The sequence below is a fragment of the Myotis nattereri genome (genome assembly GCF_964212035.1).
Source record: "Myotis nattereri genome assembly, chromosome: X".
Taxonomy (NCBI): domain Eukaryota; kingdom Metazoa; phylum Chordata; class Mammalia; order Chiroptera; family Vespertilionidae; genus Myotis; species Myotis nattereri.
Window position 1 is genome coordinate 144,904,798 of NC_138078.1, and position 17,430 is coordinate 144,922,227.

At 47.1% G+C, this 17,430-nt stretch overlaps 1 protein-coding gene across 1 annotated transcript in view; it reads left to right on the forward strand.

The window, feature by feature from the left end:
• The first annotated feature begins 13,547 nt into the window (after nt 1-13,547).
• The window catches only part of PHF8 (PHD finger protein 8), a 75,674-nt gene continuing 71,791 nt past the window's right edge, over nt 13,548-17,430 (forward strand). The window contains exons 1-2 of the mRNA XM_081115439.1: nt 13,548-14,224; nt 15,118-15,307. Coding sequence (XP_080971565.1) covers nt 15,210-15,307 — 98 coding nt within the window. The 5' untranslated portion in view covers nt 13,548-14,224; nt 15,118-15,209. The remainder of the gene's footprint in view (nt 14,225-15,117; nt 15,308-17,430) is intronic.

Consider the following 17,430-nt stretch of genomic DNA (forward strand, 5'->3'; position numbering starts at 1 on the left):
GAAGAGCCACACTCAAGGGTTCAAAGAGCCGCATGTGGCTCGCGAGCCGCGGTTTGCGGACCACTGGGCTCGGGCAATAAAAACATATTTTAAACTTCTTTATTTGGATGTTCTAAAGGCAATTTTGACATTTTCTAAACTGAACCCATCCTTTCTTCTGAAACCTAATCCACGAGTGGCACTACCTTCTGCTCAGTTGTCTGAACTGCAAACCAATGGAGTTCTCCCAGACTCATGCCTTTCCCTCATTTCTCACATCGTGACCAGATCTGTTAATAATAATCAACTGTCTTTCTATTTCTCACATCTGTATCTTTTCTGTTCCTGCGGCTGAGGCTTAGTTTGGGCCTCCTCATGTGTCCCCTGAATTGTTGCAGTTGCTCCCTGTCTTCCTACCCAGGTGATTGTTATCAACATTTTGTGTCTGAGTGTATGTACCCTCTCCCGGTGAAAGAAGGTCCCACGTCCTTTTTCAGGTTCTTAAAGTCTATGACCGCCCTAGCTGGTTTGGCTCAGTGGGCAGAGCACTGACCTGCAGACTGAAGGGTCCTGGGTTCGATTCCAGTCAAGAGCACATGCCCGGGTTGTGGGCTCAATCTCCAGTAGGGGGCGTGCAGGAGGCAGCTAATCAATGATTCTCATGGATGTTTCTATCTCTCCCTCTCCCTCAGATCAATAAAATTATATTAAAAAAAAAAGAAGTATAGCCCTAACCGGTTTGGCTCAATGGACAGAGCATCGGCCTGCGGACTGAAGGGTCCTAGGTTCGATTCCGGTCAAGGGCATGTACCTTGGTTGCGGGCACATCCCCAGTGGGGAGTGTGCAGGAGGCAGCTGATCGATGTTTCTCTCTCATCGACGTTTCTAACTCTCTATTCCTCTCCCTTCCTCTCTATAAGAAATCAATAAAATATATTTTTAAAAAAGAAGTCTATGACCATAAAGACATTAGAACAATTGCTTTAATCTATCGTGCTTATCAGCTTCCAGAATAATCTGTTCTAATATGTTGCACTCACACCTCCATGGTCCTTATATGATGTGCCCCTTGACTACTTTTCTAGCCTCATTTCCAACCATCCCTAGCTCCCTCCAGTGACACTAAAGTGCATTCCGTAAACATTAAGCTGTTAATACCCATTTCTTCTCTTTTGCTATACCATTACCTAGAATGTCTCCTCTCATCTCTCTTTGATGCATTCTTGACTACCCCCCACCAAGATTCATCTCCATATATTTTAAAAATTATTTTGTTAATCCTCACTTAAGGATATTTTTACAGATTAATAGAATATAAGGAAGGGGGAGAGACACTAAGAGAAACATCAATGTGAGAGAGATGCATCCATTGGTTGCCTCCCGCACGTGCCCCCGACCCAGGCCAGGGTTCAAGCCTGCAACCGAGGTACGTGCCCTTGACCAGAATCAAACCCAGGAACCTTCAGTCCTAGGGCTGATGCTCTATCCACTGCACCAAACCGGCTGGGGCGATCTCCATATCTTTATGATTCTTTTCCTAATCCTTGACTAAAGGATCCCTGTACACACTCCTCACAGCCAGTCCCTATAGCATTTTGCTACATCTGCCCCACAATTAAACGTGATCATCTCTATCTTTTCTGTTGTTCTTGTCTTCTAACACCTGCCACCCAGCATGTACTTAGTAAATATCTGATGACTAAATCAAGGCCAGCTAAAACACCTTTGAAAATGTTTCCCCGCCCTAGCCAGTTTGGCTCAGGGCATAGCGTTGGCCTGCAGATTGAAGGGTCCCGGGTTCGATTGCGGTCAAGGACAGGTATCTGTTGCAGGTTCCCCGGTACTGGTTGGGGTGCGTGCTGAAGGCAACCAATCGATGTGTCTCTCTTGCATCAGTGTTCCTCTCTGTCTCTCCCTCTCCCACTCTTTCTAAAAATCAATGGAAAATATCCTCGGGGGAAGTTTAACAAAAGAGAAAGAAAATGTTGCCTGGGGCAAAGCAGATTGAAGACTTCTGAGGTAGAAGATATGTTGATGGCAAAAACACAAGATTGAATACGAGGGTTCAGCGCTGGGGATCGAGCCCACAACCCGGGCCTGTGCCCTTGACCAGAATGGAACCTGAGACCTTTCAGTTCGCAGGCCAAGGCTCTAGCCACTGAGCCAAACCAGCTAGGGCTAAGTATGTTTTTAAATGGGGCTCTGGAAAAACATCGAGCTCTGAGTCCACCTTTGAACAACAGAGGGATGCATGGAGTAGAGTCTGAAGCCAGGACTCGAGGGCATTCTTACCTTACGGCTTCTGCTGAGGCTACTGCTGAGTGATGCCAGCTGGGTTTGGCCTCCCTTACTGCTCTGTGCTTCGTATGTACAGATTACAAAAGGAACAGCTGAGCCTAAAGGTGAGCGTTAGAGGCTTACTGAAGCTTATAAACACTTTACCCTTAAACGAAACTATTATTTGTAACATACTTCGTTTTATATTCAGATCATTATGGCTGTGGTTGTCTTTTCTAGCCTTTGATCTTTGGGTGTTGGGACTCAGAATTTAATAGTAGGAGATTTTGAATATTTGGCTTTTAAAAATTACCATATATTGAGGACCCATAAGGTACTAGGCTCTTGTACATTATTTCTAATCCACAAACAACTCTACAAAGTAAATATTATCCCCACTTTATACATCAGCAAACTGATTCAAGTTCCCACCAGCTAATAAGTGGTAAAACCAGGGTTCTAAATCCAAGTTCATTTTGACTAAGTAGGTAACTTTTATTTCCGCCTGCCCAGCATTCTTTCCTCTTTCTGGCAGTAAAGCCAAGTATTTTTCCTTTGGGGAACTGCTCCTCCCTGTCTTGAGGTAGAGTTGGGTTGACCATCAGTCACATGGCTTTTCTTCTAAAATCACAAGCATTAGTAATAATGTGAGCCTTCTATTTGTACCTTCTACAGTTAGTCTTTATTTGTGTGTGAGAAATATAAAAATTCTGTAATCATTAGGATCAGATACAGGAAGTGATCTATGTGTCAGAGAGAGGTCTAGGCATTTTATTTTTTTAAATATATTTTTATTGATTTCAGAGAGGAAGGGAGAGAGAGAGAGAGATACATCAATGATGAGAGAGAATCATGGATTGGCTGCCTCCTGCACGCCCCACAATGAGGATCGAGTCCACAACCCAGCCATGTGCTCTTGACTGGAATCGAACCTGGGACCTTTCAGTCGCAGGTAGACACACTCTATCCACTGAGCAAAACCAGCTAGGGCTAGGCACCTTATTTTACATGTTGTATATATTTTCATTTCATTCAGTCCTTATACATTCATAATCTCCAACTCTAGAAAAGGGGAGTGTATCAGTCAGGATAGGCTAGGTTTTGCTGCAATGGTAACTCCCAAATCTCAATAACATAACTAAAATATACCTGTTGCTCATATATGTCCACCATGAATTGGCAGGGGGATTTTGTCATAGTCACTTGGAAACTCAGACTAACAAGCCTCATCACTGAGTCAGGGGAAGGCAGGTGACCAAAATGCACACTGACTTTTAAAGCTTAAAATGTCACACATCATTTCTCTCTTTTCACTGCCCAAAGCAAGTCACATGATTGCGCCTAATTTCATAGAGGTGGAATAGTACAACTCTGTGTGCCTGGAACAAGGGAGATGTAAGCTTGGTGAGTTGCAGTAATAGCATCAATGATTCCCTCTCATCATTGATGTTTCTAGCTCTCTCTCCCTCTCCATTCCTCTCTGAAATCAATAAAAAAATATTTTTAAAAAAGATGCTTAACTTCACCAGTGATTGGAGAATACAAATTAAAAAAAAAAAACAAAAACAACCAAACACAAGTTACCATTTTTTCCATCTATCAGATTGGCAAACAATTTAAAGGTCAGAGCCTTAGGAAATGCGAAGATGCACTGCTGATGGGAGTGAAAATTGGCATCGTGCTTTTGAAATTTAATTGGGCAGTATGTATTTAAAATTGAAAATATCCATACCTGTTTCAGAGTGTCTGACTAGAGAAACAAGGAGGCCCCTGCGGGTGTATTCACTGCAGCTTTGTATTCATGAAAAAATAAAACCACTTAAAAAATCCATTAGGGGACTGGAGAAATAAATCAAGACCCATCTGAATTATGTAATTACCTGAACAAGAATTTTTTTTTTATTATTAGTTAAGGTATTACAAATGTGTCCTCATCCCCCCCTTTAACCCCCAACCTCCCCCCCAAGGAATTTTTTTTTTTTTAAAGAACAAGGTTGATTTATTTTGGTAGAAAGATCTCCAAGACATATTGCCAAGTGAAGAATGCAGTTGGCCAAATAGTATGGACAGTGTGATCCTGTTCAGTTGAAAATGATAAATCTCTTCACTAACCTTAATATCTCTGTGTTGTCATCTTGTCTCTGCCCACCCTCCCCCATTCCTAGTGGGGAGGAGTTTGGTTAGAGCAGGGAGGCTGTTTGAATAGCTATAATTCCCTCAAATCACCTCTTGATTACCATCCAGCAGTAGTGGGAGCCTCCTACATAATTTGTGGGGCCCAGTGCAAAATGAAAATGGAGGACTCCTTGTTCAAAAACCAGGTGAGAGGCAGGAAGTGCAGTTAAAGGTACTAAAATATTAAGTTTTTTCCTTTAAAATATTTTATTACTTATAAAACAGTATAGGGATAATAGTGAAACCTGATTAACAACATAAATGTACAAATGGCAGAACAATATTTTTGGGATAATTTTATAGAACAAAATTCATAATTTTTCTGGCTTGCTTTTCTGCAAATTCAATTATTCAGTCATCAAAACATATTTTTAGCAACTTCATTTTTTTTTAATTTTTTATATTTTTTTTTATTGATTTTTTTACAGAGAGGAAAGGAGAGAGATAGAGAGTCAGAAACATCGATGAGAGAGAAACATCGATCAGCTGCCTCCTGCACATCTCCTACTGGGGATGTGCCCGCAACCTAGGTACATGCCCTTCACCGGAATCGAACCCGGGACCTTTCAGTCCGCAGGCCGACGCTCTATTTACTGAGCCAAACCGGCTTCGGCAGCAACTTCATTTTTAACCAATATAATCAAAAGCAACATCAGTCACAAGAGGTCAGGTAATATTTGATAAATTTTCATTTTGAGAAGGAGATTTCTACTGAAGCAGCTATTACCGGCTGTGACAACATTGTGATAGATATATGATAAATTATTGCAAAATAGAAATTTTAGCTCTAGCCGGTTTGGCCCAGTGGATAGAGCTGCGGTCTGAAGGGTCTCGGGTTCAATTCTGGTCAAGGGCACATGCCTGGGTTGTAGGCTTGATTCCCAGTAGGGGTCGTGCAGGAGGCAGCCAATCAATGAATCTCTCTCATGGATGTTCCTCTCCCTCTCCCTTCCTCTCTGAAATCAATAAAAAATATATATGCATATATATATATATATATATATATATATATATATATATATATATATATTAATGCATCTAGAGCTGATGATTCTTGTGGAACAATTTTTCTAAAAAGATTTAACTCTTGCCCTAACCAGTTTGGCTCAGTGGATAGAGCGTCAGCCTATCGATTCTGGTCAGGGGCATGTACCTCAGTTGCGGGCACATCCCCAGTGGGGAGTATGCAGGAGGCAGCTGATCGATGTTTCTCTCTCATCTATGTTTCTAACTCTCTATCCCTCTCCCTTCCTCTCTGTAAAAACATCAATAAAATATATTTTTAAAAAGATTTTACTCTTCATACGAATCTATTCATACAAATCTAATTTTTGTGTAAATCTAATTTTAAATATAATATAAATTTCTATAATGTCATTCAATGTTTCCTCTGACATTTCCTGCAATTTGTGGAGATCTACTATACAGAAATTCCCCCCCCCCCCCCGCCTCCGCCACCGTGATTAGGTTTTGAGGGTGGAGATTAGTGCCCTTAAGAAATAGAACCCAAAGAGCTCCTTCACCCCTTCCAGATGCAGCAAGAAGCTGTGCATTTATGACCAGAAAGTAGGCTCTCACCAGACATGTCATCTGCCATCACTTTGATCTTAGACTCTTCAGCCTCCAGAATTGGGAAAAATAAATTTTTCTTACTAGCCACCCAATCTATGGCATTTTCATTATAGCAGCCTGAATAGACTAAGACAAGGTCATAAAAGAATGGCTCCATGATTTATTCATAATTCAAAATGTCTGTTTATTCATTCTACTACTGTATCTTCAACTATAAGGAAACACTTAACAATTTTTTTAAAAGATATTTTTATTGAATTCAGAGGGGAAGCGAGAGGGAGAGAGAAACATCAATGAGAGAAAATCATTGATTGACTGCCTCCTGCATGCCTCCCACTTGGGATCAAGCCCGCAACCTGGGTATGTGCCCTGACTGGGAATTCAACCATGACCTCCTGGTTCATAGGTTGATGCCCAACCACTGAGCCACATCAATGAGACCAATTTTTAATCTCAACAATTATATGTACATACTAGAGGCCCGGTGCATGAAATTCGTGCACAGGGCAGGGGGGGGGGTCCCCTCAGACCAGCCTGCACCCTCTCCAATCCAGGACCCCTCGGGGGATGTCTGGCTGCCGGTTTAGCCCTGATTCTGGGGATCAGGCCTAAACTGGCAGTCAGACATCCCTCTCACAATCCTGGACCGCTGGCTGCTAACCACTCACCTGCCTGCCTGCCTGATTGCTCCTAACTGCCCCCCCTGCCAGCCTGATCACCCCTAACCACCTCTGCCTGCCGGCCTGATTGCCCCCAACTGTCTCCCCTGCCGGCCTGGTCACCCCCAACTGCCCCCCCTTGGGCCTGGTCACCCTCAATTGCCCCCCATGGCCTGGTCACCCCTCACTGCACCCCCTGCTGGCTTGGTCTCCCCTACAGCCCCCCCCTCCCCTGTGAGCCTGGTTGCCCCATGCAGCCTGTTATTTGGTTGTTTGATCGTTCCTCACTAACCCCCCTGCCCGCCTGGTCGCCCCACGTAACCTGCTGTTCAGTTGTCCATCTGGTTGTTTCGTGACGGCCCCTGACTTTTTATATATTAGACTAGAGGCGCGGTGCACAAAAATTTGTGCACTCGGGGGGGAAGAGGGGGTCCCTCAGCCTGGCCTGTGCCCTCTCGCAGTCTGGGACCCCTCGGGAGATAACGCCCTGCTGGCTTAGGCCTGCTCCCGGGTGGCAGAGGGCAGGCCCAATCCCTAGGTGCAGCCCCTGGTCAGGCTCAGAGCAGGGCCGACTGGGGAGTTGGGGCACCGCCCCCTGTCATGCACAGAACAGGGCAGATTGGGAGGTTGCGATGCCACCCTCAGTCACGCTCAGGGTAGGGCCGATTGGGGGGTTGGGGCACCGCCCCCTTTCACACTCAAGGCAGGGTCGATCAGGAGGTTGGGGAGCTCCCCCCTGTCATGCACAGAGCAGGGCCCATCAGGGGGTTGAGGAGCTCCCCCCGTCACTCACAGAGTAGGGCCGATAGGGGAGTTGGGGCACCGCCCCCTGTCACACACAGAGCAGGGCGGATCAGGGGGTTGGGGCACCGCCCTCTATCACCCACAGAACAGGGCCGATCAGGGGGTTGGGGCGTCGCCACTGTCACACTCAGGGCAGGGCCGATGGGGAGGTTATGGCTCTACCCTGTCACACACACAGCAGGGCCGATCAGGGGGTTGGGGCGCCACACCCTGTCACACACAGAGCCACAGGGCGATCAGGGGGTTGGGGAGCTCCCCCCTATCAGGCACAGAGCAGGGCTGATCAGGGGGTTGGGGCGCCTTCCCCTGTCATGAACAGAGCAGGGCCGATAGGGAGGTTGTGGTCCCGCCCCCTGTCACACACAGAGCCGCAGGGCGATCAGGGGGTTTGGGCGCTGCCCCCTGTCATGCTGATCCCGGTGCTGGGAGGCCTCGTGGCTCTGCTGATCCCGGTGCTGGGAGGCATATTACCCTTTTACTATATAGGATAGAGGCCTGGTGCACGTGTGGGGGCTGGCTGGTTTGCCCTGAAGGGTGTCCTGGATCATGGTGGTGGTGCCTGGCCAGCCTGGGTGAGGGGATGATGGCTGTTTGCAGCTGGTCACACACCCTTCAGGGTGGGGGTCCCCACTGGGGTGCCTGGCCAGCCTGGGTGAGGGGATAATGGCTCTTTGCAGCTGGTCACACACCCTTCAGGGTGGGGGTCCCCACTGGGGTGCCTGGCCAGTCTGGGTGAGGGGCTGAGGGCTGTTTTCAGGCTGGTGGGTGACGGAAGCTCCCAACCGCTCCTTTTTTTCTTTTTTCTTTTTTTATTCTGGGCCAGCTTTAGCTCTGAGGCTCCCGCTTTTAGGCCTCTGCTCCTGAAAGCAGGTAACTGGTTTGTTTCGGTTCTATAATCGAAACTCTGTATCAACTCCAGCTCTGAGATCCCGGCTCGCTGAAAGCAGGTTTCTGGGGTTTTGTTTCCCTTCTATATTTGTTACAATGTTTGAAACTGCAGGCTCAGAGGCCTGCATGGCAGGCGGGGAACGTTGGTTTCCTCTGTCACTGAAGCAAGCAAGCCTCATGTTAGCTTCCAGCTGCCTGGCTGCTGGCCGCCATCTTGGCTGGCAGTTAATTTGCATATCACCCTGATTAGCCAATGGGAAGGGTAGCGGTCATACGCCAATTACCATGTTTCTCTTTTATTAGATAGGATATGCAGAGATGAATCAGAATAGAGCCCCCTGAGGTGGTCAGCAGGGATCTGCAGTCTGTCTGAATGTATACAATTGGAATGCATTTACTATTGTCTGTGTAATTAAAAATAAGTGTTTACAATTGTTAAGCAGAGGTGGGGTAGGGGAGGGGTTTCCAGGGCAGTCTCATAGCAGCCAGTTCAGATCCTGCACTGATGCTGTGAGAGCACACACTTCCAGGGCAGCAGCCAGCTGACCCCAATCCATGGCAGTACCAAAAATTCCTTTGCCAACAAATCTAACTGCCTCAGATTCAGACTCCTGACAGCTTTGCCTTCCCCATTATCCTTCAGTGCCCCCACCTCACCTCCCAAGAACACTGGGGAGGAACTGCTCAGGGTGGGTACCAATGTCACTGGGTCAAATGCCACCTCCTGTGAAGCCTTCCCTGACACACCCACTGAACATATTTGAATTACTTGTGGCTCCCTTTGTTCCCACACATGTTGCTCAATCGTCTAGTTAGCACTTAAGAGTTTGACCTCTTTCAAACTAGTTATTGTTCATTGACCCTTGCCTCCCTCATTAGATGGTACGCACACTCCTTTAGGATACACACATGGTCTCTTATTCATGTTTTCAAACCCACCCCAACTCCCATCTGCACTCCACCCAGCCCATCATAAATGCTCAGGAGGTGTTATTGGGAGGGTGCTCTGAACTGACCCTCCCACCACAATAGGTCTTTTTCTTTTGCAATTTTTCTTCCTCCTATCTTTTCCCTGGCCAACTCTTCTTGTTATTCCGGTCTCAGCTCACTTGGCACCTTCAAGAGACGTTCCTTAACTACCCTATCTAAAAGAGACTGGATTTCATCCAAATCTCTATTTCATAACTTGTTTTATTTTCCTCATAGCACTCACTGCAGCCTGAAATTCTCTTATTTGGCTCACTTTATTGTCCGTCTCCCTCACTAGAATGTGAATCACAGGTAGGCAGGGACCATTCCTGTTTTGTTTACCTTGAATTCCCAGTGCATAGAACAGTGCCTGGTATCTAGTAGGTGCTCAATAAATAGATGAATGAAACTGTATTTGTTTAATTATTGACTGATCCCCCAGTAGAATGTCAGCTCCATGAAGGCCCAGACCTTATTTTTGTTACTGCTACATCCTCAGCACCCAGCACTCTGCCTGGTGCGTAGCAGATGCTCAATAAAGAATTGTGCAGTGAGTTACTGTTCCACATACACCTTAACTCTACATACTCCAAACTAAACTTAGTCTCTTCTTCCCTACCAAGCCTGCTTTCCCCCTGTGTACTCTCACTCAGTCAATGGTATCACCATTCACTCTGACACGCAACCCAGAAATGAACACACACTCTTTTCACTCACTCATCCACTCCTGTTTTTTTTTCTTTTTTAAATTTTCTTTTTAAAATATTGAACATATATATGTGAATGAAACTATTTGTTTAATTAAAGTATTACATATGTCCCCTGTTTTCCCCCATTGACCCCCTTCCAGCCCGCCCCCTGCTCCCCTCACTAGCTATTTTCAATCAGTCCCCAAGCCCTGCCTATTTAATCTCTACATATCTGGTCCTTTTCTATCCCTGCTACAACTATCCTGACTTAGGCCACATCTTTTTTTTTCATGACTAATGCAACAGTCTCTTACCTCATTCTTTTTTTAAAAAAAAATATGTTACTGATTTTTAAAAATATATATATTTTATTGATTTTTTTACAGAGAGGAAGGGAGAGGGATAGAGAGTTAGAAACATCGATCAGCTTCCTCCTGCACACCCCCTACTGGGGGTATGCCCGCAACCAAGGTACATGCCCTTGTTCGGAATCAAACCTGGGACCCTTCAGTCCGCAGGCCGACGCTTTATCCACTGAGCCAAACCGGTTAGGGCTGTTACTGATTTTTTACAGAGAGGAAGGGAGAGGGATAGAGAGAAACATCAATCAGCTGCCTCTGGTGTGCCCGCAATCAAGGTACATGCCCTTGATCAGAATCGAACCTAGGACCCTTCAGTCTGTAGGCTGACTCTCTATCCACTGAGCCAAACCGGCTAGGGCTCTTCATTCTTTTTTGTGTGTGAAAACTTAATGAATTTGCATGTCATCCTTGTGTAGGGGCCATGCTAATCTTCTCTGTCTTTCCAATTTAATACACGTGCTGTTGAAGTGAACGCCTTTTTGCATCCTTGTGAAGCTAAGAAAGCTTAGTAAAGTTTCTTAGTAAACTTGCCATATGGTCACATGGTCATGTGTTTGATAAAGTTTGTAAAATATACTTAAATCACAATTGGTTAAAACTGCTGTCCCTGCTGATTGAGTGTCAACTCAGGAACCAAGAGGTTACTGGATCGATTCCCCATTAGGGCACAAGCCTGGGTTGTGGGCTTGATCCCCAGTGGGGGGCATGCAGGAGGCAGCCGACTGATGATGTTTCTATCTCTCTATGCCTTTCCCTCCCTTTCTCTCTAAAAATTAATAAAAACATTAAAAAAAACTGCTGTCAGAGAAAGGCAAATATTACATGACCTCACTCATATGTGGAATCTAATGAACAAAATAAACTGACAAAATAGATCCAGAGACAGAGAGGCATAGTAAGACTGCAGAATCTCAGAGGGAAGGCAGGGTAGGTGGGAAGAGATCAACCAAAGAACTTGTATGCATATATGCATGACCCATGGACACAGACAGCAGGGTGGTGAGGGCCTTGGTGGGAGGTGGGGGTGGGTGGGTGTGGGTTAGAAGGGATCAATGGGGGAAAAAGGGGACCTATGTAATACTTTTGACAATAAAGATTTAAAACAACTGCTGTCCCTTCCCACTGAGTTTCCCTGGTGTTGGAGTTGCCTCAGACATTTTTGAGATCCAGCTAAGTGGAAGTTGATTTGGGGCACATATTTAGTTTGGGTTTACTGGGACATTTATATATGGTCTATATAACTTCTATTCATAGTTATTACTCAGGAATGGCTTCTGGAAATATTCTTACTGTCTACCCTTTGAACCTAATTTTGTATTCACAAGTGTACTATTTTTTAAAAAAATATTTTTTTATTGATTTTAGAGAGGTAGGGAGAGGGAGAGAGAGAGAAACATCAATGATGAGAGGGAATCATGGATCAGTTGCCTCTTGCATGCCCCACACAGGGGATTGAGCCTGCAACCTGGGCATGTGCCCCAACCAGGAAAGAAACCGTGGTCTCCTGGTTCATAGATCGATCTGCAACCACTGAGCCACGCCGGCCGGGCACAAGTGTATATTCTTTTCTTAAAGTCCCACCACCTCACAAACTGTATAAGCTTCAGGTGCCAGTAAACCTGGCATTTCCTGTGCCTAAGACACAAATGTCACTCAGCTGTTCTTGCTCAAAAACCTTTAGTGTTTTTTTATTGCTTGCAGGATAAAATCTAATATTCATTTTGCAAATGTTTCCCCAGGTGTCTGCATGCATTTATATTTGATGATCCTTTTATCTGCAATGTTAAGTGAAATTTTATGTATCCAGGTCTCCCTGAAATCTTGACAGCAGCAAACAGCTGCTGAGGCACTTTCTTAGCTCTATTTCGCACCTTGCAAGAGGTATCTGCGTGCTTACTGGACTTGGATTCCAATTGTTGATTTGCAAGCTTGTCTCCTAGCTGGCAATTTCTCTCTGCACAGTCCCTCTTTCTATCATCGTACCCCCAGGGACTAAGCCACTATCATTGATAAAACTGATGCACACACTCCCATTTTTTTTTTTTAAAGCGTGGGACCCTTTAAGAAAATCAAATAGTAAGGGGATTCCTGGAGACTATTCTAAATTGCCTGAGCAAACCAGCGCCATCTTGAAGCAGGTGTGTGGAGCTCCATTCATTCAACCTCTTCTCCCACCTCACTCTCAGGCTGGAGTTGGAAAATCGTGGGAAGTGGGCAGGGAAATATTTGTATATATGTATTTTGTGCAGGGAAATATTTGAACTGGATCTGAACTGCATTGAAGCGAAGCAATAAGGTTAGAGGAGAGAGGTCCCAGGGAGCTAGGAAATGGACAAAAACGAACAGGAAAGGGACCGAGGACAGAACGCGGGGGTAGTAGAGGGCGTAAGGTTGCTTCCCAGCTCCGAAATGCAAGTCACCTCTAAAACTGTATCCTCCTTTTGGGGATCACAACGGAGCTTCCTTACAGGGTGAAAAACACTCGCCTCGGAGATCCTGTGAAAGGGCTTCCAGCGGTTCTCAACCTGTGGGTCGCGACCCCTTTGGCGGTCGGGCGACCCTTTCACAGGGGTCGCCTAAGACCATCCTGCGTATCAGATATTTACATTACGATTCATCACAGTAGCAACATGACAGTGATGAAGTAGCAACGAAAATAATTTTATGGTTGGGTCACAACATGAGGAACTATTTAAAGGGCCAGAAGGTTGAGAACCACTGGCTTAGCCTGAACCGAAGGCTGGATGAAGACTCCGCCTCCGTCCTGGCCCCAACCCCCCGCCCCCCGCCCCCCGCCCCCACCTTTTCATTTTGCAGTTTCCAGTTAGAGTCTACCTCCTCTCACAGGAGGAGAGGCTGGGAAGAGTGTTGTGTGGTCGCGGTGAAGTGCTTCCCTCCCTGATGGCCCCGAAGGGGAAGGCTTGCAAGGTTCTGGCCCCTCTCAAAATGGAGCCAAGCGACCGCCTCGTCTAAGATGGCGGCTCCCCCGCCTCTCCGCTCCAGGCCCTCGGCGTCCATTGGGCACCGCGAGGAGGAGAGCGGAGCCCCAGGTAGTCGAGCCCCGCCCCCCTTTCTCAAGACCGGCTCCGCCCCGTGGCGTCACGCGGGAGCCGACCGTCCGCCCTCCCCCCACCCGCCCCTCGCGTCCGCCGCGGGGTGTTCGCGTGCAGGGCCCTCTTAAGATGGCTGTCGGGCCACCTCCTTGTGGCCGCGCCGCCACTCTCAGTATGGTCGCTGTTTACCCCGTATTTCTCCTCCCCTCTCCGCTTCAACTTCCTCGTTGTTTTGAATAAACTTTATTGACTCCGAATTGCCTCCCACCGCCACCGGGCTTCTCCCGGCGGCTTTTCGGGCCATCTTCCTCGCAATTCGGCCGCCGGGTTCTCCCCTTCCTCGTCGCTTTGCTCGCAGCGAGCTCCGGCCGGGCCAGCGACGACGCGAGTGGCGTCCCCCGGACTAGGCCCGAGCCGCGGTCTCCAGTAGGCCCTAGAGGCCGCCCCCGGGAGAGAGCTGCCCGGAAGCCTCGCTGGGCGGCGGGGGCCGAGCGACCAGCGGGTGGTCGCGGGGGCCGACGAGCAAGGTTCGCTGCGCGACAGGGAAAATCCCAGAATTCGGCGCGCGCCGCCGGTGGGGCCGGAACTACCGGCCGAGCCTCCGCCGAGCGACGCCAACGGCTCCCGAGCGAGCCCGGCGGCCGGCGCGTCGGGGGAGACGGAGCTTCGCCAGCGGGAGCGATCCTGGCGGCTCGGCGGATGCGGAGGTCCCCGTAGAGCTCGGGACCGTAGACATTGTTGTCAGCTCAGGGGTGTGAGGAGGTTCCTGTCAGGCTGGGAGGTGTGAAGACATTCTCGTAAGTTTCGGGGCTGCGAGGATATTCCTGTCAGTTGGGGGGATCTCTCGGGAGGTCTTGGTCAGTTTGGGGGGGATGAGGAGACCTCGTCATTGGGAAGGGGTTGGGGGGAGATGCCTGCCAGGGTCCGAGCGGCGAGAAGAAAACAAATCCTTGCTCAGTTGCGGGAGTGTGAGGAAATTGTCAGTTACGGGGGGGGGGGGGTTTGGAGCGTCCCTTTTTAGTTTCACGGGTGCGACGGGAACCCGGTCGTGTTCGAAATAGACGACGAGCTGACGAGTTGTGAGGTTGTGATTTATTTCGGTTGTGGAGCTGCTGGGGCTCCCACTAGTCGCGGTGGGATGACGGGGAGAGTTCTCACAACAAGACCCCACAACTGTGATTTGAGTTGGGCGCCTCTGCCTTGCTCCTGAAGGCAGCGAGGTAATTTGCGAGGGAGTGAGCCCATGTCCATGGGTTCCCCATCTCTCGCCAGTTGCCCCTATTTGGGGGCAGAGAGAAGGGTCTTCTGCTGGGCTCCCCCAGTCTCATAATAAAGAGCGCTCTGGGAAGCAAGAAGAGGGTGCAGTGAGGGATCAAAGGAGCTTCCTTAAAGGCATCAGATGTTTTCCTGAACCACAGAAAGAAGTTCTCACTCACTTGGGGTGAGGGGTGGAGGGGGGAGCTAGGAGATGCGCGCGGGGGGAGGAGGGGACGGCGAGAAAGCCTCCTGGGCATAGCGTCGGTCTTTATTTGTTAAAGCTGTTCTGGAGGCGGGTGGACTTTCTCAGATTGCCCCCTACAGCCACACCCCATGTGTTGCACCCCGGCTGTGGTCACTCCCCATTTGTGAACTGAGGGTTGGTACCCTGGGGCACCAGATTCACTGTGTGAAAAGTGTTGTTTGTGTCCAGTCCTGGTTCAGGAAGGACGTGTGCTTCTGCCTCCCACTCCTCGGGACGCTGCGAACCTGGCTTGCCACACACCGCTCCAAGGCCAGCTGAAGATGGCCACGGTGCCAGTGTACTGCCTTTGCCGGCTGCCTTACGATGTGACCCGCTTCATGATCGAGTGTGACATGTGCCAGGACTGGTTTCATGGCAGGTAAGGAAGGCAGGCCAGGTGGGACAGGGTGCAGGGGCCAGGTGTTTCGCTCGCTTTGCTCACAACTCTGGTTTAGATTCCCACTCAAACTGTATTCCCCTCACTCTAGGACAGTGGTTCTCAACCTTCCTAATGCTGCGACCCTCAAGTTGTGGTGACCCCCAATTTCATTGTTACAAATTGAACATAATTAAAGCATAGTGATTAATCACAAAAACAATACGTAATTATAAATGTGTTTTCCTATGGTCTTAGGCGACCCCTGTGAAAGGGTCATTGGACCCCCAGGTTGAGTACCACTGCTCTAGGAGAATTAACTCCAATCCACCTCCCAGGTTCCTCCATCCCTCCTTGCAGACTAGGGTCTAGCTGACATTGGCCTCTGGTTTCTCCTCTTTTTTTCTCTTTCTCCCTATGTATTTTTTCTTTGCACCCTTCTTTTGATTTTTTTTTAATTTAGAAAATATTTTCTTTCCAACCACAAAGTACCATTTTTGTATACTGATAATTTTATCTCAGATCCAGGTTTTGGAGGAGACAATATTACATTTTTGGATATTTGAGTCCAATAAACACAGATTTGAGTTCTGGCTTTACAATTTATTGTGGCAAGTTGTCCTTGGGCGAGTTGCTTTGCTTCTCTGAGCCTCATTGTCTTTACCTACAAAATATATCTAATACATCCTTCCTGATTATTTAAAGCATTTTGCATGCACTCAGTTAATGGAGGCAGAAATGCAGCAGTATTTTATTTCTATAGCATTTATCTGCAGAACCATCTAACTAGATTGAATTAAGCAGAAGAGATATTGGGTAAAACAGGAGTAAAACCACTAATGAACTTCCTCCAGTTTACCATTTGTGCACGTAAGCACCTGTCATCCCGGATTCTACAGAGGTTAGTGTGTGGAATAAAACTGTAATATTATCCCATTATTGGGATTTAAATCCCAGGTATAGAAAGAAAACTGTGAGAGGGCTGTGTACACTGGAGTACAACAAAACAGTATATATGGCACCCTCCTCCTGTTGCATGTTGTTAGATTTTAGAATTTTCAGTCACTAGTCCCTTCCAAAGAACTGTTCCTTTTATTATACCCAAGACCACACAAGGTGCTGGTGTTGCTAAAATTCTGCTCTCATTAGGGACTGCCTCATGTAACACATCCAAATTCATATTCAACTGATTTTTATTGACTATTCACTTTGGGCCAGGTGCAGAGTTCTGTTTACTGCCTCATGTTATGTCATTTCAGAGGGGACAGACATAGAGGGTGGGACCTTTTCCTTCCCTTGCAAAATAAGTGGGGATTAAGATGTTTTTCAGGACTCCTGGTGTCTTTGCCAGTGCTGATCAAGTCACTCCACTGGTAAAGATTTTTTCGTTAGTTCCATTACAGAATAAATTTCTTTTTTTTCCTAAATTTTTAAATTGATTTCAGAGAGTAAGGGAGAGGGAGAGAGAGAGAGAAACATCAGTATCAATGATGAGAGAGAATCACTGATCGGCTGCCTTCCACATTTTCCACATTGGGGATCGAGCCCGCAACCCAGGCATGTGCCCTGATCAGGAATCAAACTGTGACCTCCTGGTTTATAGGTCAATGCTCAACCACTCAGCCACGCCAGCTGGGCATAAAATTCTTTTTTTAAAAGAATATTTTTATTGATTTCAGAAAGGAAAGAAGAGGGAGAGAGAGATAAAAACATCAATGATGAGACAGAATCATTGATCGGCTACACATCCCACGCTGGGGATGGAGCCCATAACCGAGGCATGTGCCCTGACCGGTAATCTAACCTTGAGCTCCTGGTTGATAGGTCGACACTCAACCACTGAGTGACACTAGCTGGGCCAGAATAAAGTTCTTCAGTCTTCTTTGTGTGACAGACAAGACCTTTTGTGATCTGTTTGTTCAGTCTCAGTTCCTGCCACTCGTCCTCCCTTGTTCTTTATGTCCTAGCATGACTTGAACTACTTAGGGTTCTAATACAAATTTTCTGTGACTCTATCTTTGCACATTCTATTTTGACTAATGCCCTGTCTTTTACAACTCACGATATACTGTAAAAGGCCTTCTTCCACTGGCTTCCTGTTGCACTTGTGTACATCCTTACCAAAA